This window comes from Microcebus murinus, chromosome 4 (genome assembly GCF_040939455.1).
Source record: "Microcebus murinus isolate Inina chromosome 4, M.murinus_Inina_mat1.0, whole genome shotgun sequence".
In the NCBI taxonomy this organism is placed as follows: domain Eukaryota; kingdom Metazoa; phylum Chordata; class Mammalia; order Primates; family Cheirogaleidae; genus Microcebus; species Microcebus murinus.
In genome coordinates this window covers 59,021,601-59,049,444 of record NC_134107.1, presented here as the reverse complement: position 1 = coordinate 59,049,444, position 27,844 = coordinate 59,021,601, and the positions used below count along the sequence as shown (strand labels likewise).

Below are 27,844 nucleotides of genomic sequence, written 5' to 3'. Positions count from 1 at the left end.
AGTGGTGTGCTAGAGCAGCCCGTACCTGCTTGCAAGAGCCAACTGTTAATTTTTCAGGGATTTTGCAAGGAGGTGCACATCAGGTTTGTAGTTGAAATTGGCCATGGTAGGCGCTGGCCTACCATGTTGGCGCTGGCCAGTGGCCAGGTGACCTTGTATTCGTACCATGGCAATCGGCAATGCTACAAATAAGGGGGTCCCCTCAGCTCCCTGGAGATCCAGTTAAATGGTCTAACATTTGTCAGCAAGTGATTGGTCATTACCTAAACTAAGGCATCCCAAGGACTGGGACCCCACCTGACTCTATGCTTGGCACAGAGCCAGGCACAGGAGCCAGTTGGCTTTAAAGTGGGGTATACCTGGGGTCTGGAGAGGGAATCCCTGATGTGAGACTGTTAACGAACCCATAAGAGGGGTTTAATGTTGTCCACTGCATAGAAAGCCAATTACTGAGATAATGAGGATTGTCAAGGAAGAAAGGATTTATTTTAGTGGACATGTCATTTGGGAGGTGGGAGGTATGAACTGGTTTAAATCCCCAACCAACAGGGTCAGGGGTTTTTTTGGAGGTGAAATGAATAATACATCAGGGGAGTGAGCATCACTACGTGTTTGGGGAAGAGTGCAGTGCACACAAGAGAGATGAAAAATCATGTTAGTACATATGTCCCATGATCAAAAAGGGATACGTCCCTCCCAGAGCAGGGATTTTAGTATTATAATGAGCTAGGGGTTAATACTGGTCATTCTTTTAGCCTAGTGTGCAGGCTCAGTGGGTCGTTGGGCACTATCTGTGGTGGAGAATCGCTTATCATGTATTCTCTGGACAAACAGGTGGTGTGAGGCTTTGTAGTTATCTCGTGGCTGCAAGGAGGTTCTGCGGTTTCTGGGAAAGAAACTCAAAAGGGAATGCATCAGTGCAACAGAAAGTTACAAAGCTCTGGTCAGCAAATCATACTGGCCTGGGAACTGAAAATATGGATAACTACAAAAAAAAACCTATAAAAAATGTTTTCTTGCTTATGGAACTGGTTATAAGACTACCCCGAGACTACTAGTGGGAAGGCAGGTGGCAGAAGAGGACAGATTGGAGAAGGGCCCCTTGTGTGGATGTTGAAAGATTCCCAGACTATATCCCCATCCTCTGACCACACAATAGGGCACAGCTTGGCAGGCAACAAAACCTTTAGTATAAGTTACAGCTTCACACTGGCTCCCAGCCCGGGGGAGCCTCCAGAGGAGTCTATGACATCAGTTCCCAGATGCTCGTTTCTTGGGCAGGGGGTACTCCTCACAGCTGAGTCCACTGTGGCACCCAGTCCTGCTCCCGACCACCATGAGAACTCAGCCCTGACTACTCATCAGGGTCCTCCAGCCAACCTGTGACTCTGCCCCCACCCCAGGTGGCTCAGACTCAGACCTTGCTGTGTGACCTTTGTTAAGACACCTTCCTCTCTGGTCCTGTTTCTCTATTTGACTTAAATAGAGTAGACTCCAGCCTGGGCACCTTGGCGGGCACAGCCAGCTAATCCACATGGGAGTCAGGCCAGGGGCAGCACTGGCCATGAACATGGTTTCCTTCCGTGAAACCATATTCCCCCAATCGCACATACGAATGACAAGTGGGGACTATGGGGACAGTGGACTCTCTTCTGGACCGTGGAGGAGGGAGTATCCTGAGCCCCTGCCAAATGACAGAGCATGGGGTCATGGCTTCCTCGATCATCTAGCATGAGCCGCTGATGATCCATATCTGGGAAGACCATCCCATTTGCACAAGTCCTGGTCCTCGACCTCTCCCTGCTCCTCGACCTCTCCCTGCTCCTCCAAATAAACTTGCACAGGCCCAAAGGCTTCAGGTCCTACAGCCGGATGTCCTTAGTGTTTTCACTACCAGCTGGCGTGGACTTGGTCCGCCTGGAGTCCTCACTGCTGGCCGACACGTCTTCTGCCCGCTGCAGGTCAGGCCTTTCCGACCTTCGCAGGCCCAGCCTGCGACCGGCCTGGGCGGTGGGGCTGGGGTCTGTGGGCGGTTTGGCATCTCGGGCAAAGCGCACGAGCCTCTGCCCGGCCAGGAAGTAGAGCACGGGGTCAAGGCAACTGTTGGCGCTGGCCAGCGGCCGGGTGACCTTGTAAGCCATGTTGATGGCGTCCAGGGTGCGGCAGCTGAGGTCAAGCGAGCGGAAGGAGTAGTAGAGGGTGCGGGTGATGTGGAAAGGCAGGAAACAGAGGGTGAAGACAGCCAGCACCACGGCGATGGTGCGCACGGACTTGCGCTTGGCCCGCGGCAGGCCTCCCGTGGTGCCGTAGGCCGGCTTCAGCAGGCGCCGCGCCATGAGCACGTAACAGACCAGGATGACGGCAAAGGGCAACGTGAAGAGCAGGCCCAGCATGACCGAGCTGTAGGCCACGAAGTGGCTGAAGAGGTCCGGCGCCGACGTGTCGTGGCAGGTGATGCGGCCTCCGCGGGTGCTGGTGGTGACGAAGTAGAGCACGGGGGACTGGCAGGCCAGCACCAGCACCCACACGGCCGCGGACACCCGGCGGGCATAGCGGGCCCGGCCCCAGCGCAGGGAGCGCAGCGGGCGGAGGACACCCAGGCATCGGTGCACGCTGATGCAGGTGAGGAAGAGGATGCTGCAGTACAGGTTGGTGTAGAAGAGGAAGCGCACCAGCTTGCAGAGCGCCGTGCTGAAGGGCCAGTGGTCGCCGCGGGCGTAGTAATAGACCAGCAGCGGCAGGGAGGCCGCGTACAGCGCATCCGACACGGCCAGGTGGAACATGTAGGTGGTGGAGGCGTTCCAGGTCTTGAGGCGGCACAGGAAGATGTAGAGCGCCACGGCGTTCAGACACAGCCCCAGCACGCACACCACGCCATAGGACACGGGCAGCAGCACGTACTTGAAGTCCTCGTTGAAGCGGCATTTGTAGCCCAGCTCAATCCCATCCCAGGTGCCATTGGTGGTGCCATTCCCAGGGCCTTCTGCCATCGCCCTGCAGGGACCGGGGGGGGGGGGGGGGGGGGGGGGACAGTCGTCAGGGTCACGGGAGGCTCTGAGGGGAGTACTGACACCCACCCGACCAGGGCCTTTGTTGCCATCTGACCTGGATTTGGACCCAGAACCTCCAAGCCCTGGAACCTCAAGGATGCATGAGATACACAAATATAAGGATCATATAATTCTCAAACGTTGTTTTTGTAAATAAAGCTTTATTAGAACACAGCCATGCCCATCTGTTAACAAAGACCATATGGCCTGCAAAGTCTAAAATATTTGCTATTTGACCTTAAAAAAAGTTTGCTGATCCTGCTCTGATGGCGTCCAGGGTGCGGCAGCTGAGGTCAAGCGAGCAGAAGGAGTAGTAGAGGGTGTGGGTGATGTGGAAAGGCAGGAAACAGAGGGTGAAGACAGCCAGCACCACGGCGATGGTGCGCACGGACTTGTGCTTGGCCGAAAAAGTTTGCTGATCCTGATCTCAGGATCAGAGTTCTAGATCTAGGGTTCTGAGCCCTAGAATCTGAGGAGCTGGGGGTGTCAGAGGGGTACAGTCTCAGATCTATGGGAAGGGGCCTTCCAGGCTGGCTGGCCCTGCTTCACACCCAGTGCCCACTGCCTGCTGAGGTGTTTCTGGCCAGTGGGCAGCCCATAGTCTCCTGTGGGCACTGCCAAGTTCCTCCTGCAGCTCATCTTCCCACTCCCTGGGGACACTCTGGTCCTGGGCCTGGTATTTTGATATTTGAGGAACTATTTCCAAGGATCTCCTTCTTCAGTTATTCATTTAATCACTCGGTAAATATTTTTTGGATACTCTGATATTCTGGCACTTTATACATCTGCAAACAGCAGTCATGACCCCAAGACCTATGAGGCTATCAGACAGGACAGTGACCCTCCTGAAGAGTCCAGGGAGGTCTGGGGTGGAGATGGGGATGGGGGGACAAAAGGGGACTTCCTTGCAGCTTCTTCTAGACCAACCCAGTTTCTCTTTCATGACATTCCCCTACCTTGTCCCTAATGAGCATATGACACCCCATGCGGACTGACTGCCCAGCAGACAGTGAGTGCCCAGACAGCAGCTTGTCTACCTTCCTCTTCTTCCCACCCCTATCAGTGTGAGCAAGAATAGCTCTCTCAGTTAGGAGGCAGGGGACAGACCCCAGTCTGGAGGGCAGAGATGTGCCCAAAGGTCCCAGAAGGCAGGCTGGAAATCACAGCAGAAGACTCAGGTGGGCAGGTTTGAGAAAAACACAAAGAATAAGTTTCTAACAGTGTGAAGGAGTAGGGGAACTAACATTTTTCAAACCCTACTACTATGTGTGCTTTTTTTTTTTTTTTTTTTTTTTTTTGAGATAGAGTCTTGCTCTGTTGCCCGGGCTAGAGTGCCGTGGCATCAGCCTAGCGCACAGCAACCTCAAACTCCTGGCTCAAGCGATCCTTCTGCCTCAGCCTCCTGAGTAGCTGGGACTACAGGCATGCACCACCACACCTGGATAATTTTTTCTATTTTTGGTAGAGACAGGGTCTTGGTCTTGCTCTTGCTCAGGCTGGTCTCGAACACCTGAGCTCAAACAATCTGCCCACCTTAGCTTCCCAGAGTGCTAGGATTACAGCGCGAGCCACCGCACTGGGCTATGTGTGCTTTATTAAAGTTACTTCATTTAAGCCTTACCACATGCTCTGGGAGTCAGATCACCATCCTCAGTTTTCCAATCAAAAGGCTAAGACACAGATCATTTAGGTAATTTGGTCAAAGTCACAGCCCAGCTAGGGATGGGCTGCGGTTCCCATCCAGGTCCATCCCACAATGGAAGGGGCTGTAGGAGGGAGGTAGTGAACTCTCTGTTCATGGAGACAGGCAAACAGCTCTCTAGTAGAGGTTGCAGGAGGGCTTGTGTCCTGTGTGTGGGTGTGTCTGGGAGGCTAGAGAGGACAGATGACGTGTGAGGCCTTCCTACCTCGAGAATCTGAGGCTGTACAATTCACTTAATTTTGGATCCCAGGGTCCTGAGAGGCTGGGACTGGGGAACTCTATAGGGTAGCAACATCCCCTCCCTTAGACTCGAGCTTCCCGCCTCGCCTTGGTCTCCTAGCAGCAGGTCAAGGCCCGTGAGGTTAGGATTAGGGGAGCTGAGGGAGAACATAGGTCCTTCAGTTTCCCTTCTTTCCCCATTTCCCCCAGATCTTTCCTGTCTCCTATTGTCAGCAAACCCAGGAGGAAATGGGCTTGTACCCTTGACACCCCTGCCAGGGACCCAGATGGCTCCACAAAGAGCCAGGGCAGAGGTAAGAGGAGGAGGCAGGGAGAATCTTATTGATGCCAAGCTAAGAGATGACAGGTAGTAGCTGGGGTCTGACAGGGCCAAGTGGCTGGACCCCTCTTGCTCAGGGGTCAGGACAATTCCTGCACCCCACCCTTGCCTCATGCCCCAGCCCAGTGCCAGCCTCTCCCTCTCATTGCTGGAACATTGCATCAGTCTTCTTCCTCCAATCTCAGCCCCCTCCCCAGTCCAGAGGGGTCTTTGTAAAAGACAAAGTCATTGCCCTGCTAGAAACCCTCCTGTGGCTCCTGCCTTCTCTCAGAAAGCCCAGTCCCTTTGTCTGGTACTCTAGGTTTTCTTTTTCTTTTCTTTCCTTTTTTGTTCTTTTTTTAGATGGGGTCTCACTATGTCATCCAGGCTGGTCTCCACCTCCTGGGCTCAAGCAATCCTCTTGCTTCAGCCTCTTAAGCAGCTGGGACTACAGGTGTGAGCCACCACCCCCAGCTCCTGGTACTTGAGGTTTTCATGACCCAGTCTCTGCCAACCACACAAGCCCCATCCCCTGTGACCTGTGGTTTCCTAATGTGCTCATTACTTTCCCCTCCCAGCCTTAGTTCCTGCAGCTCCTTCTACCTGGATCTATTCTTGCCCCTGGTCTCCACCTGTTGAGCTCTTTATCCTTCAGTGCAGCAAACTCTAGTGACTAGAACCTGGCTTCTGGGGTCAGACTGCTTTTGTCTCCCTGGCTGTAAAATGATGAGGTTAATAGAATCTCCACCATAAGACTGCTGGGGGGATCAAGTAATTTGTGTAAAATGTTTGGAGTGGAACCTGCACACAGTAGGGACACTGTGGTGTTATGAGCATCGAGGCTCGGCTCAGAGGTGGCCTTTTCCAGAACCCTTTAGGGAGCCCTCTCAGACCACAGGCAGAGGAGGGGCTTGGGGGCCGGACTGGAGGCTATGGAAGAGGTGAGTGTGGTGGGCCAGGGGAGTGACGCCAGGCCTGGGACCCCCTGAGCGAGGAGACCTCAGAGATGTTTGGGAGGGAGGCCCCGGAGACCGTTCCCTTATGGGGAGGTGTGGGAGCAGAGGAATTCAGTGTCAGACACGGTAAGTGTGGGGACGGGTGCAGGCTGGGCCTGTTGGGTCTGGTGCTGTTGGGTCTGGGGCTGGGCGTCGCTGGCCCACAGAAGCTGCAGGAGGTGCGTGAAGAGGCCCCGAGTGTGAGACCGAGGAGCTGTAGAGGGGCCACATTCCCTCCCCGGACAGAGCCCTGGCCTGGGACTCAGAAAGCTTAGGTTCCAGTCCAGCTCTGCCACAAAACCCCAGGTGACGTCAGGCATTTCTCAGACCTCTCACGGGTCAAGTCCCCCAGCTGCGCTACTGTCCCAGGGCCAAGGCCTGGCTGGCCGCCCCTCAGACTAGGGTCAGGGCCTTCATCTTCCCTTCATAGTCGACATCTCATCGCTCTGTACCAAGAGTTTCCTGCTAATCACGGATGGTGGAATCTCTGACACTGAGAAGAAGGGTGGAGACTTCCCTGTCTCCCCATGAACTGGGGGAGCTGCCCTTTCCACCTGTTTTAAGACATCCTGGCCTCCACCCTCCCAGGCCAGCTGGGGACTCCATCACTGTGGGCCCTGGGCCAGACTGAGCCCGCCTGCCCCCCTCCTTCCACAGGCTGCCTCACCAACCTGGGAGCACGTCTTTCCCTGCCTCAGCCTCAGCCTGGGCTTTAGGGAGACAGGAATGTACACAGCCCTCTCCCTCAGGCCTCCCCTCTGCCTCTCCTGACCCTGGCTGCCCTTGGGACCTCCCCACAGGCTCCTAGGGAGCCAGGTGTCACCTGATTTTTTTCCAACACCACTCACTAACCCCTCTGGGCCCAGTTCTGGCTGGCCCTGCCCTGAGGAGCTCCAGTCTGGAGGGGAGGTGTGAGCCATTTAAGAGCCCTTCCAGGCTTCCCCACCTTTGCTCAAGCTGTCCTTTCTGCCTAGAACAGCTTTCTAGAACCTACCCACAATTCTCAAAAGTCACCTTATCCCTGAAATTCTCCCCCTCCACCATCACCCCTCAGGGCATTCCTTGTTGGTAATTTGTCCTTCCAGCCTTTAACCCAACACATTCCATGTGCTCCTTGAGGGTTGGGTCCATGTGATGTTTTTCTCTGTCCCTATCATCCATCAAGAAGCCCAACCCACAGCAGGTATTACAGGACCAAGAGAATGAATGAATGAATGAATGAATGAATGAATGAATGAATTGAGCAAGAGGTTATGGGAGCCCAGAGGAGGCTGAGCTTGATAAAGATGCATCTCCTTTCCCTTGCTTCTCTGAGGGTCTCTCAGAAGACAATGGTGTTTAAAGATTTCTCAGCTGCTGACCTAGGTGGCCAGGGGACAACCCAGCCCTCCTGGGGACCCAGCACACTTGGGACTTGCTTATACCTAGACAGGCCACTGTACTGTCTCTCCTTCAAGAGCTTCAGGGGCTCAGAAGTCTCTGCCCTTCTCTGGATAGCCAGGGAAATGGCAGGGGGAGGGGAATGGAACCCAGGCATTCTGGAGACGGATCAGCTGTCTGAGGCCTGCCACACGTTTTTATCTAGCTCAGGTCACAGGTCAGTCTGATCAGCAGTTCTCCATTCCGAAGTCCCCACTGCCAGCCACCCTGCTTGGTAGGGGCCAGACCTGGGCTGAGCAGCTTCTACGCAGCCTCTTCATTTCATCCCCATGCCCCACCTCCACCCCTTGGTAGGTATTGCCAGAGAGGTCAAGCTATTGTTCAAGGTCACACTGCCAGGGAATGGAAAAACTGGGCTTGATACCTAGGGCTGTCTGGCTCCAAAGCTTGAATTCATCACAGCCTGGGATGAGGAAGCAGGTCAGGGCACCTGCCTTGGGACCCGCCCCCCCAATCTAACCCCAGTTTAGTGCACAACATGCAGGTGTACCTGCCCAAGCCTCCCAGCCAGGGGACCCACCCTGGCAACCCCGTACCTGACCAGCCCCTGCTCTTGAGGTCAGGATGCTCAGCGCCTGCTCAGGTTCCTCACTCATGAATGCACATGCCTGGACCAGGCTGCCAGAAACTCTGTGGGAAACAGGAAAAACAGGTCCCCAGGCCTGGGGCAACGCCCAGCCTCCAGCATTTTTCAGGGCAGGCAGTGCCACAGCCCACAGGGGGCTCCTGCAGACACAGGGGGGTGGAGACAGCATGGGTTAAGGGTCATGGGAAGCCAGCCAGACCAAGCCCTCCCAGGGCCACTGCTTCTGCTCTAACCTTGGCCTGAAGGAGCCAGAGGGGTGGCCTGGTGTGCTTGTCCTGGTCACAGTGCCCTCCGCATACCCAGACCTCAGCCGTCCACCCCAGCTCACATGCTCCGGCCTCCTTCCCCAGGTACCCCCTTTCACAGCAGTGTGGCTCTGCCGGGTGGAAGGTCGCCCCCATGTCCTGCAGAGCTGAGCCAAACCTCCAGTGTCCCCTCCCTCAGGCCTGGCTCTGTGCTTTGGCCCCACAGCAGGAAATAGTCAATACCCTCCTTGCCCACGACACACTCTATTGTACTTCTCCCGACACACTTTTCCCAAGCTAGGTCTCCATCTAGAATCTCCCTCCTCCCCGCACGCAGCGCTAAGCATTCATCCCCAGGCGCTAGAAACACGCACTCCACACCTGAGCGTACACGCAGGACACAGCAAGGCGCGCAGATGCACACAGGCACGCAGAGCCACGCTCAGACATACACGCAGTGGAGGACACGCACACAGTCCAGGCAGTCAAGCCCTGGCACAGCCTCCAGAAATCACCTGTGCCAAACCCCCTGTGACACAGGAGGAAGCCGAGGCCCAAGGCCTTCCAGTGAGTCAGGGACAGAACCAGGATTAAAACACGGACCTTTGCATTCTAGCCCTGGCTTTGTCCTGCCTTGGAGCCCCTCACGCACACCCAGCACAGGGCTTCTATGAGGGGTGTCTGGTGGAGGGACCCCCCTATAGGGGCAGATCACAGCATCCACCAGACATAAGAGGAAAGGAACATCCCCTTCCTGAACTACCTTCTCACGTCTGCTTCTTTTCCCTAGAATGGGGGAGCGGGTCTGAGACAGTGGAGACCGGGTCCCCAAGCTGGAAGTGCAGTGCAAGGGCGGGGGATGTTGAGAGGAGATGGGGCCGCAGGAACGGGGCTGGACGGGGCGTGGGCAATGCCTCTGGGCCACTGTTTACTTAGTGTACCTTGCTGGGTCATCTCAGGCTGACATGGCCACTGGGCTGGTAGCTATCTGCCAGTGTACTCTAGTGTCTATGATAAGGCCAAGGGACATCGCCTTTTCACCCCGCTCCACCCTGGTGCACACCCTGTCTTCTCCTTAGGAGATGCCTCCACTCAACATAGCACTTTCTCAAAGTCATTGCCCTGTTTCGTTTCTGAGAAGGGCCTCCACCGTCCTTCCAGGCTTCAAATCTCCAATGTAGCCTTGACAACCTCTGTCTTCCACCCCATCTGAACCCCATCACTCACCACGTCAGTTCAACTGTGAAGCCCCTCAGACATGCACCCCTTGGACATGCACTTCCCCAAACCACTGCCCCCTCCCTGTACTCCTTGACACCACCCCTGTCCCATCTGTCCAGCCTTCACACTGCAGTCACAAGGTCTTCCTAAAACACAAATCCAACCACATACTGTCAAGTTCAAAACCCTTCTGTGGCTCCCTAGTGCCCTTGGGCTAATGTCCAAGCTCCTCCACCAGGCATCCAGACCCTAGCTGATCTTGTCCCTGCCAACCCACCCTCTCTGCCTCCACACCCACCTCCTTTTCTCAAGCACAACAAAAGCAGTCTCATGGTCATATCTTTGCTCAGGGACACCCTCCCTTATCTTCTAACATCTATTTCCCAAGAGTTCAGTGCTGTCTCTGCCATATTTTGTGTTAAGGTGGCTTCATATTCCTCTTCTCATTTAATCCTAAGAGACTCAGAGAGGCTAAATACCTTCCTGGGGCCACCAAGCTAGCAAACAGCAGAGCAGCTCCTGTCTGTCTGACGTCTGAAGCTATGACTGTCACCACAACTCTTACCTGCGAGGCGCAGGCCTCTGCCCAGGAAGCTCGCTGACCATCCTTCTTTCAGTCCCACAGCTCTGCCTGTCTGGTCAGTTCTCCACCAGAGGAGTGCCCAACTGGCAGGGCCCTGGATTTACTCTTTTTTTTTTTTTTTTTTTTTTGAGACAGAGTCTCACTTTGTTGCCCTGGCTAGAGTGAGTGCCGTGAGCCTAGCTCACAGCAACCTCAAACTCCTGGGCTCAAGTGATCCTCCTGCCTCAGCCTCCTAGTAGCTGGGACTACAGGCATGCGCCACCATGCGCCACCATGCCCGGCTAATTTTTGTATATATATTTTTAGTTGGTCAATTAATTTATTTCTATTTTTAGTAGAGACAGGGTCCGGCCTTCCAGAGTGCTAGGATTACAGGCGTGAGCCACCACGCCTGGCCTGGATTTACTCTTTTTTTTTTTGAGACAGGGTCTCTCTTTGTTGCCCAGGCTAGAGTGAGTGCCGTGGCGTTAGCCTAGCTCACAGCAACCTCAAACTCCTGGGCTCAAGCAATCCTCCTGCCTCAGCCTTCCCCGAGTGGCTGGGACTACAGGCATGCGCCACCATGCCCGGCTAATTTTTTCTATATATATTAGTTGGCCAATTAATTTCTTTCTATTTATAGTAGAGACGGGGTCTCGCTCTTGCTCAGGCTGGTTTTGAACTCCTGACCTCGAGCAATTCGCCTGCCTTGGCCTCCCAGAGTGCTAGGATTACAGGCATGAGCCACCGTGCCCAGCCTGGATTTACTCTTTAGTACTTCCCTAGTGTGAGGTGGCCACGATGGTTATTGTACCCATCTCGCAGGTGGAAAAACTAAGGCCAGAAGGGGTAGCTCAAGGTCTCAAGAAAATCATGAGTCAAGGGCAGAGCCTAGCCTAGCATGCAGACCATGCAGACCTGGCTCTGCCCCCGCCCTAATCTGGGTCTTTCTCTCTGTGGCCCTAGGCTAGTGAGCCTGAAACCAGGAGGGGCTGGGGCAGGTCCCTGGTGGCTGCGGAATTTCCAGGGTGGTTGGACAACATTCCAGCTGCTCCACTAGGGTGTGCCACGCAACCTGGCTGGTGGACCCTGTCCAGCCTGGCAGGGGAGAGTGTCCTGTCACCACTCTGGAGACCCCTGCTGCCTGTCTCTGCCAGGGGTGGAATGCTGCGAGGAGAAACAGAGAACCTGCACCCTGCCATCTCGGGGGCAGGAGAAGCCCTGGGCAGGGAAATCTCAGTTCTGCTATTCCCAGCTGTAGGACTTTGGACAAGTCCAAACCCCAAATCTCAATTCCTCTCAATATCAGAAAGTACCTGCCTCAGAGGGTTGCCCAGATAGTTAAATGAGATGATTCAACTCCTTTTAGGAACTAATAGGAGAGAAGATTTCAGCAAGTGGAGAAGGCACGGAGGATGAGGGTATCTCAGGAAGACGACAGGGGCAGGAAATCCCACGGGAATTGTGCGCAGGGGCTGTAGGTAGTGAGGTCATGGTTATAGCGTCCACAGATCAAGTCTCGAAGAACACTGACAGCATCCTCGGGGGAAGCCGTTCAGGGACCCCACGCAGGAACCAGACACCTGCCACAGTGCCCTTCACAAAGGTTGCTGTGCTATGCCTGTCCCTGGGCAGGGCACGTGGGCACTCGGAGGCAGGTCAGATTCTTCCCTGATCGCAAGGAGCTCACTGTCAAGGTGGGAGAGGCACACTCAGAAACAGGCAGTGACAACTCAGGGCGATCAGGCCTGAACAGAGCCGAGGCGGTCCTGAATGGGAATGGAGGGTAGCTAGAGAAAGCTTCCTGGAGCAGAGCACATCTGACCTGAATTTTGGAAGATCAGTAGGAGTCAGCTGGGTGGAGAGAGAGGAGGAGCAGAGTGAGCAAAAGCCAGAGCAAGAGATTACATGATATGCTTGGGGACTGTTAATTGTCCCTGTGGCTTGGGAGTGGAGAGGGCAAGGCTGGGTTGAACAGGCTTAGGAGCTTAGAAGTCACCTCTGTTCCCTCCCAAATGTCCTCCGAGAAACCTTGCCTGATGAGTTGCTGCACTGTGATCACGGGGGCTGGTCTGCAGAAACAGCCAAGGGGTAACCTCTGACGTTATCAGCCAGGGCTCCTGCAGTGTGACTCTCCCCTTCAGGAGGCCCTTGAGCTGTATAGCTCCTCCCTACAGGGAGCCCCCAGGATCCTGGCTGTGGGGGCCACTCACTGAGGCTGAGCTCAGAGCATCTGAGTGGGTGGGTCTCAGATCAGCCAGGCTTACAGATCAGGAAACTGAGACCCCCTAAAGAGGAGGAGCCTTACTTAAGGTCTGGTGTTCTAATTATTTCCAGCGTGGTTGAGCAAACAACCTCCAACCCAGAGCAGAACTCCAAGCCACCTCTCCCACCCCCAGCTTAGCACAGCCCAGCACGGGGCCGTGGAGATGTGCTACTGAACTGAAAACAGGTTCAGAACCACAATGCCCCAGATGTGACCCGGACCTATCATACCCAATGCCTCCAGCCAGACTCAAGAGGCAAGAACCCTGAGTTCAGGCTCCAACTTGGAACCACCCATGCTGTGCAATCTTGGTCAAGTCAGTCCCCCTCTCTGAGCCTGGGGTTCTTCACTGGTCAAAAGGAGAGAATCACCACTACCTGTGACAGCTCATGAGGAATGAGTAAGACAGGGGCAGGTGGGTGCTCCACGGTGCTAGCAAATTGTGCACTGTCCTGATGTGGATGGAGGTTGTGTCTGTCACGACAGAGAGACACTGAAATCCAGAGGCCCACGATGATTCTCAGTGGGGGGTGGTCTCTCAGGTGTCCCCAGCAGAGGGGCAGAGGTCACGGTCAGAGCAGTCAGGGAAGGCTTCTGGAAGAGGAGCTTTGATCTGGTTTGAGGAGGAGCAGGAAGGGTCCCACTTGAGAGGAAACAGGGAGAATGGAGAACCGAGTTGGAAAAAGGGGTAAAGTGTAGAAAGGATACCCGCCAGTCTGATTCTGAGATTGTCTCATGCTGAGTGCCCCAAGGATTCTGAGTTCACTGGTTCTCAGAGTACAGTTCCAAGAGTTTCTGGTTCTAGGAGCTAAATGTTTCTTTAATTCTGTTACTTGTTGCTCCTGATAGCCCTTGCTTTTGAGATTTTCAGAACCACAGGAGTCTGGAGTAATGCCACCATAAATTACATTCCCAGGAGACACGAAGTCCCAGCAAACACTTGCCAATGCGCTCGTGTGCCCAGCCTCAGAGGGAGCCCGTGCACCCAGGCTCAGATCACACTCTGTTAGGCATTTGAGGAGCACACGATCTGGCTGGGGAGAAAGATGCAGACAGGGACTGAGTCCACTTGGGTGATTAAGCCATGACCAAAGGAAGCCCAGGAGCCACAGAGCCCAGAGCAGCTCCTACCTGGCCTGGGGGAGGTGGTCAGGGAGCGCTTCCCAGAAGAGGGGCCACTGAGCTGGGATTTAATAAATGATTAGGAGGCCAGGCGTGGTGGCTCATGTCTGTAATTCTAGCACTCTGTGAGGCCGAGGTGGGAGGATTGTTCAAGGTCAGCAGTTCGAGACCAGCCTGAGCATGAGCGAGACCCCGTCTCTACTAAATATAGAAACAAATTAATTGGCCAACTAAAAACAATATATAGAAAAATTATCCGGGCATGGTGGCACATGCCTGTAGTCCCAGCTACTCGGGAGGCTGAGGCAGTAGGATTGCTTGAGCCCAGGAGTTTGAGGTTGCTGTGAGCTAGGCTAATGTCACTATGTCTCAAAAATAAATAAATAAATAAATAAAAATAATGATTAGGAGTTTGTCAGATAGCAAAAGGGGTAGGAAGGCGCTGAAGGCAGGAGAGGCATGTGCAAAGACTTGGTGGTGTCAGAGTGTGGCCTGCTGGGGACAGGCCAGGAGATCACGAGTGGCTGGTGTGGAGGATTAGGTGGCATGGAATGTGTGGGGGCCTGAGGAACTCACACGGAAAGGCTCGAATGCCAGGCTGAGGAGTTTGGCCTCTATTCTAAGGAAACTGGGGAGCCATGGCAGGGCTTCAGAGGGGGAGGACATGGAGTTGACCTTTACAAAGATGGTGCCACACGGAAGGTGGGTGGGACTGGGGAGTCTGGAGGGAGGGAGACCAAGGAGGAGACTGTATGTACAATGGTGCAGTGACAGGAGTGGGTCCCTTGGCCCTGGATTTACTGCAAGAGGGGGAGCATCCTTCCCTGCCCATAGCCCGGCCATGGCAAGAGTCCTCCTACAAGCTAGGGCCAGAGGCTGGGCACTCACTCGGAAGCCATGCCAACACCAGGAGGCTCTCCTCAGACAGGAGAAGACAGGGCCATGTGGATCCCAAAAGTCAAAGGGAGGCCCTCCTCCCTGGCTCCAGTGCTCAGGACTCTCCTCTGGGGAGCTGCAATGACAGGGACAAAGCCACCAAGCTTCCCAGCAGGGCCCAGGCTGCCTACCCTCCCAGCAGAAACTCTATCTATTCATCCTGGACTAGGAAGGAAGGACTCAGACCTAGGAGATGGGGTGTTGGGAGTGGAAGAACTCCTCTGCTCAAAAGCCAACTGTGGCTCTCCATGGAGCAAGGACCTCCTCTTCTACTGTGTGCCTACCTTCACCTGGTCATTCATTTCCCAGATACTCACTGGCATCTGCTCTGTGCCCAACCTGTGCTGGGTGATGGGGACAGAGAGAGAAAGCAGGGATGGCTTGGGCTAGTGCTGACACTGGCCTCTGGGAGTGTAGTGGTCAGAGTGGGCCTCCACAGCCAGCCTCCCCACTCAGGACCCAGTAATAGGGAAAGGCCAGGCAAAGGGCAGCCCATAGGGTACACCAGACGGGCCTATAGAAGGCAGTTTGGGGAGAGGAAATATTTCATTAGGGGAACCTCCTCCTCTCACAAGATCAAGGCTTCTCTGGTCCTATGGGCAGGCATTATCTTATTAGCAGTTGGGTAATCAGGCCACAAGAAAGCCCCAAAGACATGTTCCTAGGGCAGGAGTCAAACTCCCTTTAGCCTGGAAGCCAGAGGACCGGGCCTCCCCCTGATGGGGCTCCTGTCTTGGATGGGGAGGGCTAAGCTGGGGCAGTAGACAGGAGCCTCAGATTTCACCTTCGCTTAGTGACCTTGGGCAAGATACTTTCCATGCCTCTATTTCCTCATCTACAAGATGGCGACAGCAATTCCTCCCTCATAGGGCTGTTGGAAGATAAAATGAGGGATTTTTATAAATTGTTATTAGTAAGCCATCTCTTCAGAGGGTGTAAGGGGAGAGGAAGGCATTCAATAATTAAATTCTAAGGACCAGCATAATCCCTTGCTGTTGCACCCGTGTTCTATTATAGTCTTCAAAATGCATTTAAGTCTTTGAGTTTCACACTCCTCCCCTGAGGATTGCACTTTAAAGCTTACAAAGCTCTTTCCTTGCCAGTATTAAGAATTCTCATAGCAACTTTGCACTCAAAGAGGCAAGGCTCAACATTTCCAATTGACAGATGGCAAAACGGGTACCTAGAGAGGCATAATGGCCTCTCTAAGGACCATGGCCACAAAATCACTCACGAGGCCTCCTTGGTGATGCCTTCACACTCTCTTAGCTGACTCTTGGGGAATCCAGAAGCCTCAAAGCCCTGTGCATCCTAAGTAGGAGGGGGACAGGAATGGAGGAGCCACAGCCTCACTCTGCCACCCAGCTTGGCAGCTATATCTGAAGGTTACCTCTACGATCCTCCAACCCCTCTAGCCAGACCCCAGGACAGCCCAAGGCAGGTGGAGGAGGAGAAAGAGTGACAAGACTGTGCCAGAGCCTCCTCCCCACCCCCCCACCAAACACACTCTCAAACGTAGGACCTTACTGGTTCTGGCCTCCTTTTAGAGGCTGGCAGGCCGGAACTATCCCATGGTCCCCAAACAGGTTGAGGGCAGAGCTGGGATGAGATCAATTGCAGGTCCACTAGCCCCACCCTGGGAGAAGGAGAGTCTTAAGTGTCCCCAAATTCCTCAGCAGGAGCATCTGAGAGCTCAGGGGAAAGTGTTTGGCCAAAGGGGCAAGGGCTAACTCAGAGTTTGAACAATGCCTGGGATAGTTCTGGTGTCAACATCACAAATGCCCTGACCTTCCTGCACTTGGCACTATTCAATCCAATCTTCACCTGCAGCCAGGGAGACCTTTCAGAAATGCTGCTCTGACCATGGATCTCCTCTGCTCATAAACTTCCATGGCTCCCTATTGCCTTCAGGAGGCAATCTAAGTCTTCAGCCTGCACACTCTGGGTCCTGCAGTGCTCCAAACCACACTGTGAAAACCTGTGCCACTTGCTTTGATGACCAGATTCTGGTTTACCCTTCTTTGTAGTGACATGGAGCTCCACTGTAGACAGGCCTTCACTGGGGAAGTTGCGGGCAGAGACAGGGGATATGGGGCTGCTGTGGTTCTCTTGGTTCAGCTCATCCCTGTGCAGGGTGCTGGCAACACAGAAATGAGTGAGACCCAGTTTCTGCTCTGCAGGAGCCCCCAGAGTTAGGGAGAGGGAAGAAGGAGACAGATATAGACTATGACAGTCTAGGGTGGAACCAGGGTTGTCAGCACCAAGACTGCAGAGGCCCAGAACAGGCTCCAACCCAGCTGGGCGATCAAGGAAGGCTTTCTGGACGGGGGACATCTGAGCTGGGCCCGAAGTCTGGGTAGTTCTCCAGTTGAGGAAGGTGAAAGTAGTTGGGCATGTCAGGCAGTAAGCATGGAATATGAAGTGGGCAGAGGCAAGAAACAGCCCAGTGCGTACAGGAGTCTACAGGCAGTGACTGTAGGGTAAAGAGTCAGGTGGGAGAGGTGGCTGGAAGTGTTGCAGGGACCAGTTTTCAAAGGCCTTAAGTCCCAGGCTAAGGGGCTCAGGCTTGGTCCTGTGGAAGTCCTGTGAAAGTTTAGCCTGGGGAGAGGCATGGTTGGGAACTTGGTTTCAGGAGGCTCCCTCTAGGGTCTGAGCCTCCACCCCCAAGCTGTGAGCCTGCCCAGGGGACACTGGTGCTGAACATGCCCCACAAATCAGCTCCTCAACAGCCCTCAAGTTCCATACCATCAGTATTCCTTTTTTACAGATGAGGCCATTGAGACTCAGAGAAGGGACACCTTGCTCAGGGTCACACAGTGGCCAAAGCTGGATTGGAACTTAGGTCTCTGAGTCTCCAGAGCTCTTTTGGGCACCCTGTGGACCCTGTCTGTGGACCCTCAAAGAATCTTCTTCCTCCCATGCCCATCTGCAGATAACTGAGACTTCCCTGGGGCTCCAACCTGATCCTCAAAAGCTCATCATTACTCCAGCCTAGATCCAAAACAAACCGGGCAGATCAAACTGCGGGCACAGGGATGAGAGGGGGAATGCAATGCTGAAAGGAACAACAGCCATGGACCCGGGAGATCCAAACTGACCACGCTAGTCTCTAGCAGGACCCGACCCTTGGGCTGGGCTCCCGGAGGACCCCAAGCCTGCCACTGGCTGCCCTAGTGGGGGCGTGGGGGACCGCCTTTCTCCTGCATAACCCTTTCTACAGCACCACCTGCCAGATTAAAAGTCCTCTGACAGAGGCTTAGCTGTCCTTCCTGGCCACTGCACCCTCCTTTCCACTTCCTCCCTGTAACTGCCCCCCAGTCTTACTGACGGCCAGGACTGGCGGGCCACCCAGAGTGACCCAGGGGTAGGACGGGGTGCAGGGAGTCTCTGGCCACAGCGCCTCGCCCCTGGGCGCTCACACCAGAGCACACACACAGACAAATTCCACAAGTTCAGCCATGCGCCCCTCAGGGGCGCACACACTCGCCCACTAACACACAGACTTCCAAAATATGCGGACACACACGACCTACTTACTGCCAGGGTACCTGTCCACACTCTCTGAGATCGACACTGCAGTGGAGACAGTTCAACCACAGACCCACAGTCGCGCCACACACCGCTCAGAACAGCGTCCCAGCAGGACCCACACGCACGCGGCTCTCCCCGGCCGAGCTGAGTCGGCACCTGCCAGTTTGACCCGCCGCGTCCCCAGGCCACGCCCGAGTCCTGCCGGTGTCCTGCCCCCTCCAGGCCACCCACCCCTCACCTCTGCGCTGCGCTCCTCCGCCGGGGTGCTGTCGCCGCCGCTCCCTGGGGCCAGCGCCCGCGTCCCGCAGCCGCGGGGACCCACGTTCCTGGGAGCCCGGCTGTCCCAGACAGCGCCTCGCTCCCTACCCCGCGGCCCGGCCGGGCGGGGGGCGGGGCGGACTCTGGACAGACCCTGGCGCCGCCCCGCAGCCGCGGGACAGACACCTCGCCACCCGCTCTGGGACGCCGCCCAGCGACACGGCCGCCGGGTCAGCGCGTCTGCGAGCGGTGCTGCGCGGGGAGGGGCCGGCGACGATGGTGCTACCGCCTGGCCAGGAGGCCGCCGTCCTCCCTCACGCTGGCCTGGAGCGTGTGAGGAGAGGTTTTCAGAGACGCCAGAGTTTTACAGGTTTGCCTGGTGCCTGCGTGGCCCACTGCGGACCTTTGCGCCGAGCCTCCGCGCCGCTCCACCTCTTCCCCGCTCCCGACCCGCCCGGCTCGCGGAGAAGGGACCTGCTCCGGACAGACCTGCTCAGGAGCTCCACGCTGAGAACGCCCCTCCCTGGCTTGAGACGGGGCGGCTGGGGCTCTCCCCATTGCCCTGGGAAGGGAAGCAGGGCAGTCAGATCCTGCCTTCCTTTCCAGCTGCGTAGGAGGCGGCGGCCGAGGGACCCTCTCCTACGCTCCCTCTCCCCTTCCCCTTCCCTAATCTCAACAGCAGTTCCCTGCAATCCACACACTTTTTGGTTCCTCATTTTGAGCTGCCTTTACCCCCTTAAGGGGAGTTAAGGACCACGGCGGCCTTTTTCCTGCTGCTGTCCCGAGGTCCTGGGAGGTGCTCCATCCTTGAGCGTATGAATGGACGACAAATGAGCAAGTGCCCCCCCCCCCGCCCCCATTTGCAGTTCAGGAGTCCGCAGTGTAGGTTCTGGCCCAGCTTCAGCACTGACTCTGGGAGACCTTCACTCAGTTCCAGTCCCTCTCAGGGCCCCCTTTTCTGTGAAATGGGGCCACTCACACTGATGCTCCCACCTCCCAGTGCCAATCCACCGCGTGCTGAGGCTGGTGCAGTGCTGGGCAGGTGCAGAGGAGGACTCTCTCTGTGGCCAAGGATCTTGCCCAGGGCCCTGAGGCTTGGGGCTCTGCTAGGCTCCTATCAGCCGCCAGCCACAGGAGGGGTCCAGGAAGGGTGCTGGCTGCAGCCCTGCCAGGAGCAAGAGCAGAGTGGACAGACAGCCCTGTGTGACTGAGCCGCCTCTGCAGTCCCACTGGGACTTTCGCTTGGGAGATACAAAGGCCCCTTGTGCAGCCTCCTCCACCTATTGTCCAAGCAGCTTCCAGGGACTTAAATATCCCCGTAGCCCCAAGTTGTGGGACCCAGGCCTGAAGGTCCCAGTGTGGAGAAGACCCTTGGGCACTGGAATCCCAGCCAACCCTCTCTTTCTTAGCCCCATTCCAAGCCTTCAAACCTTTTACTGTCACCGCTGTTTAGCCCAGGAGGAAAATAAAAAACTCTTTTGACACCAAGTTGAGGACCCAGGTTTAGCCCCAGACTTCAGCAGAGAGACCTGGATAGTGGCCTGTCCAGGGCTCCGCCTCTGCTCTGGTTCAACTCCCTTACTTTACAGCCAAGAAGCTGCATCCCTACGACACAGTATCTGAGCTACCACAGCAGTGACTTAGTGAGGCCGGAGGAGCAGAGGAAAGGGCCTTGTCCTTAAACCCCAGAGCCCTCAGTTCAGATTCCAGCCTGCCTGTCCTGTGACTCCTCTCTGAGTCTCAGTTTCCTCTCCTGGAAAATGGAGTCATAATAATCTCTTACTTGCTGGTCTACCTTGAGTTTTTTTTTTAGGATTTTCCCCATCATCCCAAGCTTCCTGGGTTCAAAGGGTTAGTATCCCCTTTAGTGAGGTCTGGAAGTCTAGGCTGACGTCTTCCCCAGGCACTTCCATCACTGGGATTTAGAGGTGATCATGTCCAGCAGGCTTCAAATCCCCCACCAACGTCCCCTTACCTGGGGCTGCCTGGCTTCAACTGGAGCACCATTGCTTTTATATTTTTATTTATTTACATTTCCTGGTAAGAATTGGTTGCAAACATATAAAAGATTCTATGGCTAAAAGAATTTAAAACCATTTATCAGACCAGGAAATTGAGGCCCAGTGAGTCACATGGCAAGCCTCACACAAGTGGCCCATCCAAAAGGGTAGAATAGCATCGAGGAATCTCCCTGGGACCAAACAGCCAAGGCAGGCTAATGGCGAAGCCCCAGGCACAGTAATGGTCCCCACGAGGTGGGTAATGGAGCCATGGAGGCGGGGGAGGCTTCCATTAGCAGCAGCAGGTCAGGAGGGGCAGGGCAAGCCCCAGCCTCGGCTTTTCTCCCTGCATTAGGAGGCTTCCTGTCTCTTCAGCCCCGAGGAGGTGTTTGGCTGGCTCAAGCCTTTTTATCTTCCCTCTTTCCACTTCTCTCATCACCCCTGAGAAAACCTTCTGCTCTGAGAATCCAGGCGAGGGTTGGAGCCCCTGTTCTGGCCCAGGCTCCAGCCCTTCCTTCCCAGGCCAGCGTGATGTCTCTGTTGCCCCTTGCTGCCATCACCTGCTCACACTCTCAGGTGGCTCCACCACCCTCTGGATAAATCCCAGCTCTCCAGCCTCCCTACCTCTCTGCCTCACCTCCTGCCCCTGAGCCAGCCATGCTCAAGTGCCACCTGCCGCTCCTCTGCCTGCAGGGCCCCTTCATGCTTCTCTGCCCATGACCCCAAGCTCCTGGTTGTGAGATAGGTTATTATTTGCATGTGACATGTAGAGAAACTGAGATTCAGAAAGGGGAGGTGAATGTCCAAAGTCATGCAGTGAGTCTGAGGTGGATCTCCTGGCCCTGGGACAGCAGCTGCTGGGCAGGAAGGCCCTGCTGAGTTCCTGCAGTGATGGCTGGGCCATGGCGCTGAGACCCACCCTGGTGGCTCCAGTTACATAGGACTGGGCTGGTTTCGGCAGCCTTTTCTTACTTGCTCCCTGGGCTGATGCATTGACCTGTGCTGTCCTCCCTTCCTCGGCAGCCGGGAACTGTGCTCCTCAGGTTTCCTGGGCAGGGGCCAGGGCCCTGATGCCAACTGCAGCCTGGAAGCTCTAGCTCTCCTCATGCCAGGATGCAGGCACCCAAGGGAGTCAGTCCTGGGAAGCAGGAAGCCTGGTCCAGGCCTGGACAAGCCTCTGCTCTACCTCCCCACAAGCAGGACCAGCTACACATTAATAATTTGCAGAACCCAGGGCAAAATGAAAATGTGGTCCCCTTGTTCAAAAATTAAGAATTTCAAAGTGGAGACAGCAGAGTATTAAATCAAGTACAGGGCTCTGCAAATCATGGGCCCTGTGTAACTGTGCAGATTATATGACCCTACAGCCTGTCCTCAGGCCTTGGTTTCCTCATCCATCAAATGGGAGAGTGGTAGCCACCAGGCTGGAAAGGTGAGATGAGGTGGGAGATGTAAGGAGGAGGTGCAGTGAACAGCACGAGCATTGGGTAGAGGTCCCTGTGGACATCATTTGTTGTTTGCGTCTCACCAATTCTTGCCAGGAGTTTGATTGTTTTTTGGTTTTTTTTGAGACAGTCTCACTCTGTCCGCCTGGGCTAGAGTGCAGTGGCATCAGCCTAACTCACAGCAACCTCAAACTCCTGGGCTCAAGAGAACCTCAAGCACCAAGTAGCTGGGACCACCACACTCAGCTAATTTTTTGTTTCTATTTTTAGTTGGCAGGATAATTTTTTTTCTACTTTTAGTAGAAATGGGGGTCTCACTCTTGCTAAGGCCAGTCTTGAACTCCTGACCTCAAGCAATCCTCCCTCTTCAGCCTCCCAGAGTGCTAGGATTGATTACAGGTGTGAGCCACCGTGTGCAGCCAGGAGTTTGATTCTGTACAGCAGCTCCTTTTCACAGATCTAAAAACAAAGACTCAGAGAAGCAAAGTGACTTGCTCAGGGTTGCACAGAGACTCAACACCGGAAGCCAAGGTCAGAGCCCTGGCCTGTCTCTCTGCAAAGCTGGTGCTTTTTGTAACACAGGCAACAGAGAGAGAAGGGCAGGAGGGAGGTGGGACGGGACAGAGGAGCTGCTCAGGACAAAGAGGGCCACTGTGCAGACACAAAGACCTGACCACAGAGGCCCCTGCGGGGGCTGGGCCAGACAGATGGCTAGAGCTGTGTGACTCTATCTGTGGGGACTGGGGGAGCTGCCAGGCGCTGCCTCCTAGACCCTCCCTGGTTGTGCCTGGGCGAGGGCGTGTTGGTATGCAGGAGCCAGGAAATGGGTCAGGGAGGAGAAACAGACTAGGGATGGGCCCCTTTCCACAGCCCCAGGCCTCCAGAGCCAGAGCTGCCCCCAGCTCCTCCAGGGCGGCCTGCTAGCTTAAGGAATCCCTCTCACACCACCCACCACCCCACATTCCTGCACCTTAGTGGGGGCCAGGGGAGTCAGGCCACCAACTGTCTGACTGTCCCAGCCGCACAATCCCCGCCTCCCACAGCAGGCTGGAGCACCTGCTTCTCCACCAATCAAGGTCCCCTGTGACCTCTCCTGTTGACCTTTCCACTCTCACCTGTTCCACTCCTCATCAGCCTCCCACACCTCAGTCACATGGGATGTCCACCGTTCTCCAAACCAGTCCATCCTTTCACTCCTGCCCCTGTGTTTGCTCGTACTTTTTGTTCTTCCTGGAGGGGCGCTCTTTCCCCTGCTCCACTGTGGCCTGAAATCCCATTTCTCCTCCATGAACCAGCTCCACCAGCCAGCTCTACTTCATGCCCACGGCTGGGTTTAGCCTCACGCATTAACCTGTTACTCCACTCTGCCACGAACATTGGATTTACCTACTCTTGCAGTGCTCATCCCACGCTGGCTTGTGTTGAAGTTGTTTGGATCCACAAAGCCTGCCGGGAAGAGGGGACATTTGAGCTGGGGCTTACAGGGCAGTGGACTTCACTAGTGGCTGGCAGCGGTAAGCAAGTAACCAGAGCTTAGAGAGCCAGGGATACCAGCCCTACTTCCTAAATTTTATCTGAATCAGTCTGGTTCCTGAGTGCAGATAGCAAGGAGTCCATAATTCAGAATGGCAGAGGCATTGTCAAGGGCGAAGTCATTGAGGGTTTTATTTGTCATACTAAGGAATTTTCTTGTTTGCTTGTTTAAAACACACTTGAATCTATTTCTCATTTCTATAGTTTACTAAATAATTAATTTATTTTATTTTTATTATTGTATTCCTCTTAATTACCTTGGGGTAGCTTTTTTGCTCTTTTTCTACAAGCTTATTAAAAATGAATGCCTATTTTATTTCTTGTCATTCTTTTTAAGAGTAATGTAGGCATTTAAGGCTATCATTTCCTTCTGAACTTAGCTTTGGCTACGTTACATACATTTTGATATGTAAAGTTTTCTTTATCATTATTTTATAACTAGCTGGTAATTGAATTTTTTTTTTTTTTTTTTTTTTTTGGAGACAGAGTCTCACTCTGTTGCCTGGGCTAGAGTGCCGTGGCATCAACCTAGCTCACAGCAACCTCAAACTCCTGGGCTCGAGTGATCCTTCTGCCTCAGCCTCCCGGGTAGCTGGGACTACAGGCATGCGCCACCATGCCCGGCTAATTTTTTTATATATATATATCAGTTGGCCAATTAATTTCTTTCTATTTATAGTAGAGACGGGGTCTCGCTCAGGCTGGTTTTGAACTCCTGACCTCGAGCAATCCGCCCGCCTCAGCCTCCCAAGAGCTAGGATTACAGGCGTGAGCCACAGCGCCCGGCCTGAATTTTTAATTATTCTTTAACCAAACCAAAAGTCTTTTTAAGAGAATATTTAGGTTTTGGTGTTCTTTTGATTGGTTAAATGTGTTATGAATTCCTAGTTTTGTTGCAGATATAAGGGGTTAAATTAAAGTCCATAAATAAAAGGGTTAAAGTCTGTAGTTGTGTATATTTTATTTTTTTACAATTTACATTTTATGAATTCCATGGCTATTTTAAAAGGAAGTGTCTTTTTTTAATAGGATCCAACTCTTGATATTTTCTTAGTCTAGTCATACTATGTATGTACATGCATAACACACATATGTAATATTCTAAAATGATGTATATCCATCTTTATTTTTAGCTTGTATAACCCATCAGGATGAGAATGATGTGTCTTCCACTTTTTGGTTTATATTAAACTCTCCTTCTATTTCTATTTCATCTATTTTGATACTCTATTATTCCATATATAAAAGTTCATCATCATTCTTATCAATAAAGTGTCACCCTTTTGTCCCATTTAATGCTTTTCATTATTTCTTATGTCACTATTCCCATCTCCTACTTTATTTTATTTGCATTTACCTAACAGCTTTGTCTGTGCTTCTTCATGTAAACTTTCCATGTTGTTTAACTTTTTTTTTTTTTTTTTTTTTGAGACAGAGTCTCGCTTTGTTGCCCAGGCTAGAGTGAGTGCCGTGGCGTCAGCCTAGCTCACAGCAACCTCAAACTCCTGGGCACGAGTGATCCTCCTGCCTCAGCCTCCCGAGTAGCTGGGACTACAGGCATGCGCCACCATGCCCAGCTAATTTTTTATATATATATCAGTTGGCCAATTAATTTCTTTCTATTTATAGTAGAGACGGGGTCTCGCTCTTGCTCAGGCTGGTTTTGAACTCCTGACCTTGAGCAATCCGCCCGCCTCGGCCTCCCAAGAGCTAGGATTACAGGCGTGAGCCACAGCGCCCGGCCTAACTTTTTTATTTGAAAATTTAAATGACTAATTTATTTACATATTACAAAAGTAAAAAATATAAGAAAGAAAGATATGCAGAGAAATGTCTGCCTCCATTCCCCATCATTCACATGCCCAGTTGCTACTCCTCCACTCACTCTTAACCTGGAAAGTGGTTTCATTAGCTTCCTGTGCATTCTTGAGTTTCTTTGCAAATACAAACATTTTCACTTATTTTCCTTTAAAAAAAAAAAAACTATAGGCCAGGCGCGGTGGCTTACGTCTGTAATCCTAGCACTCTGGGAGGCTGAGGTGGGAGGATCGCTCAAGGTCCGGAGTTCGAAACCGCTTGAGCAAGAGCAAGACCCCATCTGTACTAAAAATAGAAAGTAATTGGCCAACTACAAATATATAGAAAAAATTAGCCAGGCATGGTGGCGCATGCCTGTAGTCCCAGCTACTCGGGAGGCTGAGGCAGAAGGATTGCTTGAGCCCAGGAGTTTGAGGTTGCTGTGAGCTAGGTTGATGCCACGGCACTCTAGCCCAGGCAACAGAGTGAGACTCTGTCTAAAAAAAAAAAATTAAAAAATTTAAAAAATTAAAAAATTTTAAAAAAACCTATAAAATATAGCAGAAGATACACCCTGACCCTTGCATTTTATTACTTAATGATGTGTCTTGGATGGCTCACCCTGGTAATTCTAACACTTTGGGAGGCTGAAGCAGGAGAGTTTCTTGAGCCCAGAAATTCAAGATCAGTTTAGACAATAGTCAGACGCCATCTTTACAAAAAATAAACAAAATTAGCCAGGCATAGTCGTGCATACCTGTAGTCCCAGCCACTGAGGAGGCTGAGGCAGGAGGATCACTTGAGCCCAGGAGTTGGAGACTGCCATGAGCTATGATAGTGCCACTGTACTCTAGCCGAGGCAGCAGAGCAAGACCCTGTCTCAAAAACAAAAACAAAACAAAACAAAAAAGTGTGGGGATCTTTCCAAATCAGTACATTGGAAACTTCCTCATCCTTTTCAGGGACTTCATAGTATCATAGTATCCTGTTGTATAGTTGTATCATCATGTATAATATTTAACTAATCCTCCACTGGTAGACATTTGGGTTGTTACCAGTTTTTGCTAGTACAAACAATTCTGCAATGAATAACCTTGTACATACTTTTTGCTTGGGTGCAAATATATGTAGGAAAATTTCATAGAAATGTTAATACTAAATCAAAAGGATTGCTCATTTGTGGATTTGATAACTACTGCCAAATTGCCCACTACTAGGCTTGTATCATTGCTCCCATCAGCAATGTATGAGAATGCATTTCCTCAATACTGTGATATCAAACTTACGGATTTTTGCCAATATGATAGGTGAAAAATCATGTCTCAGTGTAGTTTCAGCTTGCATTTCTTTTGTTTTGAGTGTATCTGTTCATAACAAACGAATCATTTCATGCCTGTAGTCCCAACTACTTGGGAGATGAAGGAGGGAGGATCACTTGGGTCCAGGAGTTTGAGGCTACAGTAAACTATGATCCCACCACTGCGCTTCAGCCTGGGTGACTGAGAGAGAACTTATCACTAAAAAAATCATTTAAGATCCATTTGCATGTCCTTGTCTGTTATAGTCATGAATCACTTAACAACTGGGATACATTCTGAGAAGTGCATCATTATCATTAGGCAATTTTATCATTGTGTGAACATCATAGAGTATACCGTACTTATACAAACCTAGATGATATAACCTATTACACACCTCAGCTATATGGTATGGCCTTAGGCTTAAAAGCCTGTACAGCATGTTATTGTACTGAATACTGTAGGCAGTTATATATAACACAGTGGTAAGTGTTTGTGTATCTGAACACATCTAAAGATAGAAAAGGTAAAGTAAAAATAAGATATTATAATCTTATAGGGCCACTGTCATATATGTGGTTCATCACTGAACAAAATGTTGCCATGTGGCACATGACTATATACCCTTTAGCCATTTTTCTATTAGATTGTTGGTCTTATTGATCAATTAGCTTTAGCTTTTTGTATTTTTTGAGGATTATCCATCCCTCTGTCACCTGAGTTGAAAATGATTTTTCTTGGTTTGTCATTAGGATTTATTTAGTGTCTTATTCTGTTTTCTGTTGCTATAACTGAATACCACAGACTGGGTAATTCATAAAGAATAGAGGTCTATTTAGCTCATGGTACTAGAGACCAGGATGTTAAGAGCATGGTGCAGGTGCCTGGTGAGAGCCTTCCTGCTGCATCATGACCTGGTGGGAGGCCTCACATGGCCAGACCAAACAAGTGTGCTAGCTCAGGTCTCTCTTCTTCTCCCTGTAAAGCTACCACTCCCACCATGGGGGCCCCACCCTGATGACCTTATCTAATCCTAAATATGTCCCAAAGGCCTCACCTCCAATTGACATATGAATTTGGGGATTAAGTTTCCAACATGTGAGATTTGAGGGACACATTCAAATCATAACACTTAGGTTTTTCATTTTTTAATGTAGTTTTTATTTTTCTGTGGTTGAATTTACCAATCTTTTCTTTTATGGATTCTGGATTTTGAGTCATAATTAGAAAGGCCTTTTCTATTCCCAGATTTCTTCCCTGTATTTTCCTTTAATACTGTTTTGTCTCTGTTTTACATGTATATCTTTAATACATTTATT

At 52.5% G+C, this 27,844-nt stretch overlaps 1 protein-coding gene across 4 annotated transcripts; it reads right to left on the bottom strand.

The window, feature by feature from the left end:
* Positions 1–455: 455 nt before the first annotated feature.
* Positions 456–19,655, bottom strand: P2RY2 (purinergic receptor P2Y2). 4 transcript variants are annotated; one of them, XM_076002300.1, is made up of 3 exons: positions 19,432–19,655; positions 8,262–8,451; positions 456–2,994 (listed from the first exon to the last, which is right to left on the bottom strand). In XM_076002300.1, the coding sequence occupies exon 3, from the start codon at positions 2,988–2,990 to the stop codon at positions 1,863–1,865; it is 1,128 nt and encodes a 375-aa protein (XP_075858415.1). In that variant the 5' UTR covers positions 2,991–2,994; positions 8,262–8,451; positions 19,432–19,655; the 3' UTR covers positions 456–1,862. The 4 variants fall into 4 exon arrangements, with proteins under 4 accessions (XP_075858415.1, XP_012600580.2, XP_012600578.2 ...); XM_012745126.3 differs by lacking the exon at positions 19,432–19,655 and adding an exon at positions 18,942–19,121; XM_012745124.3 differs by lacking the exon at positions 19,432–19,655 and adding an exon at positions 18,433–18,664.
* Between the last annotated feature and the right edge of the window lie 8,189 nt (positions 19,656–27,844).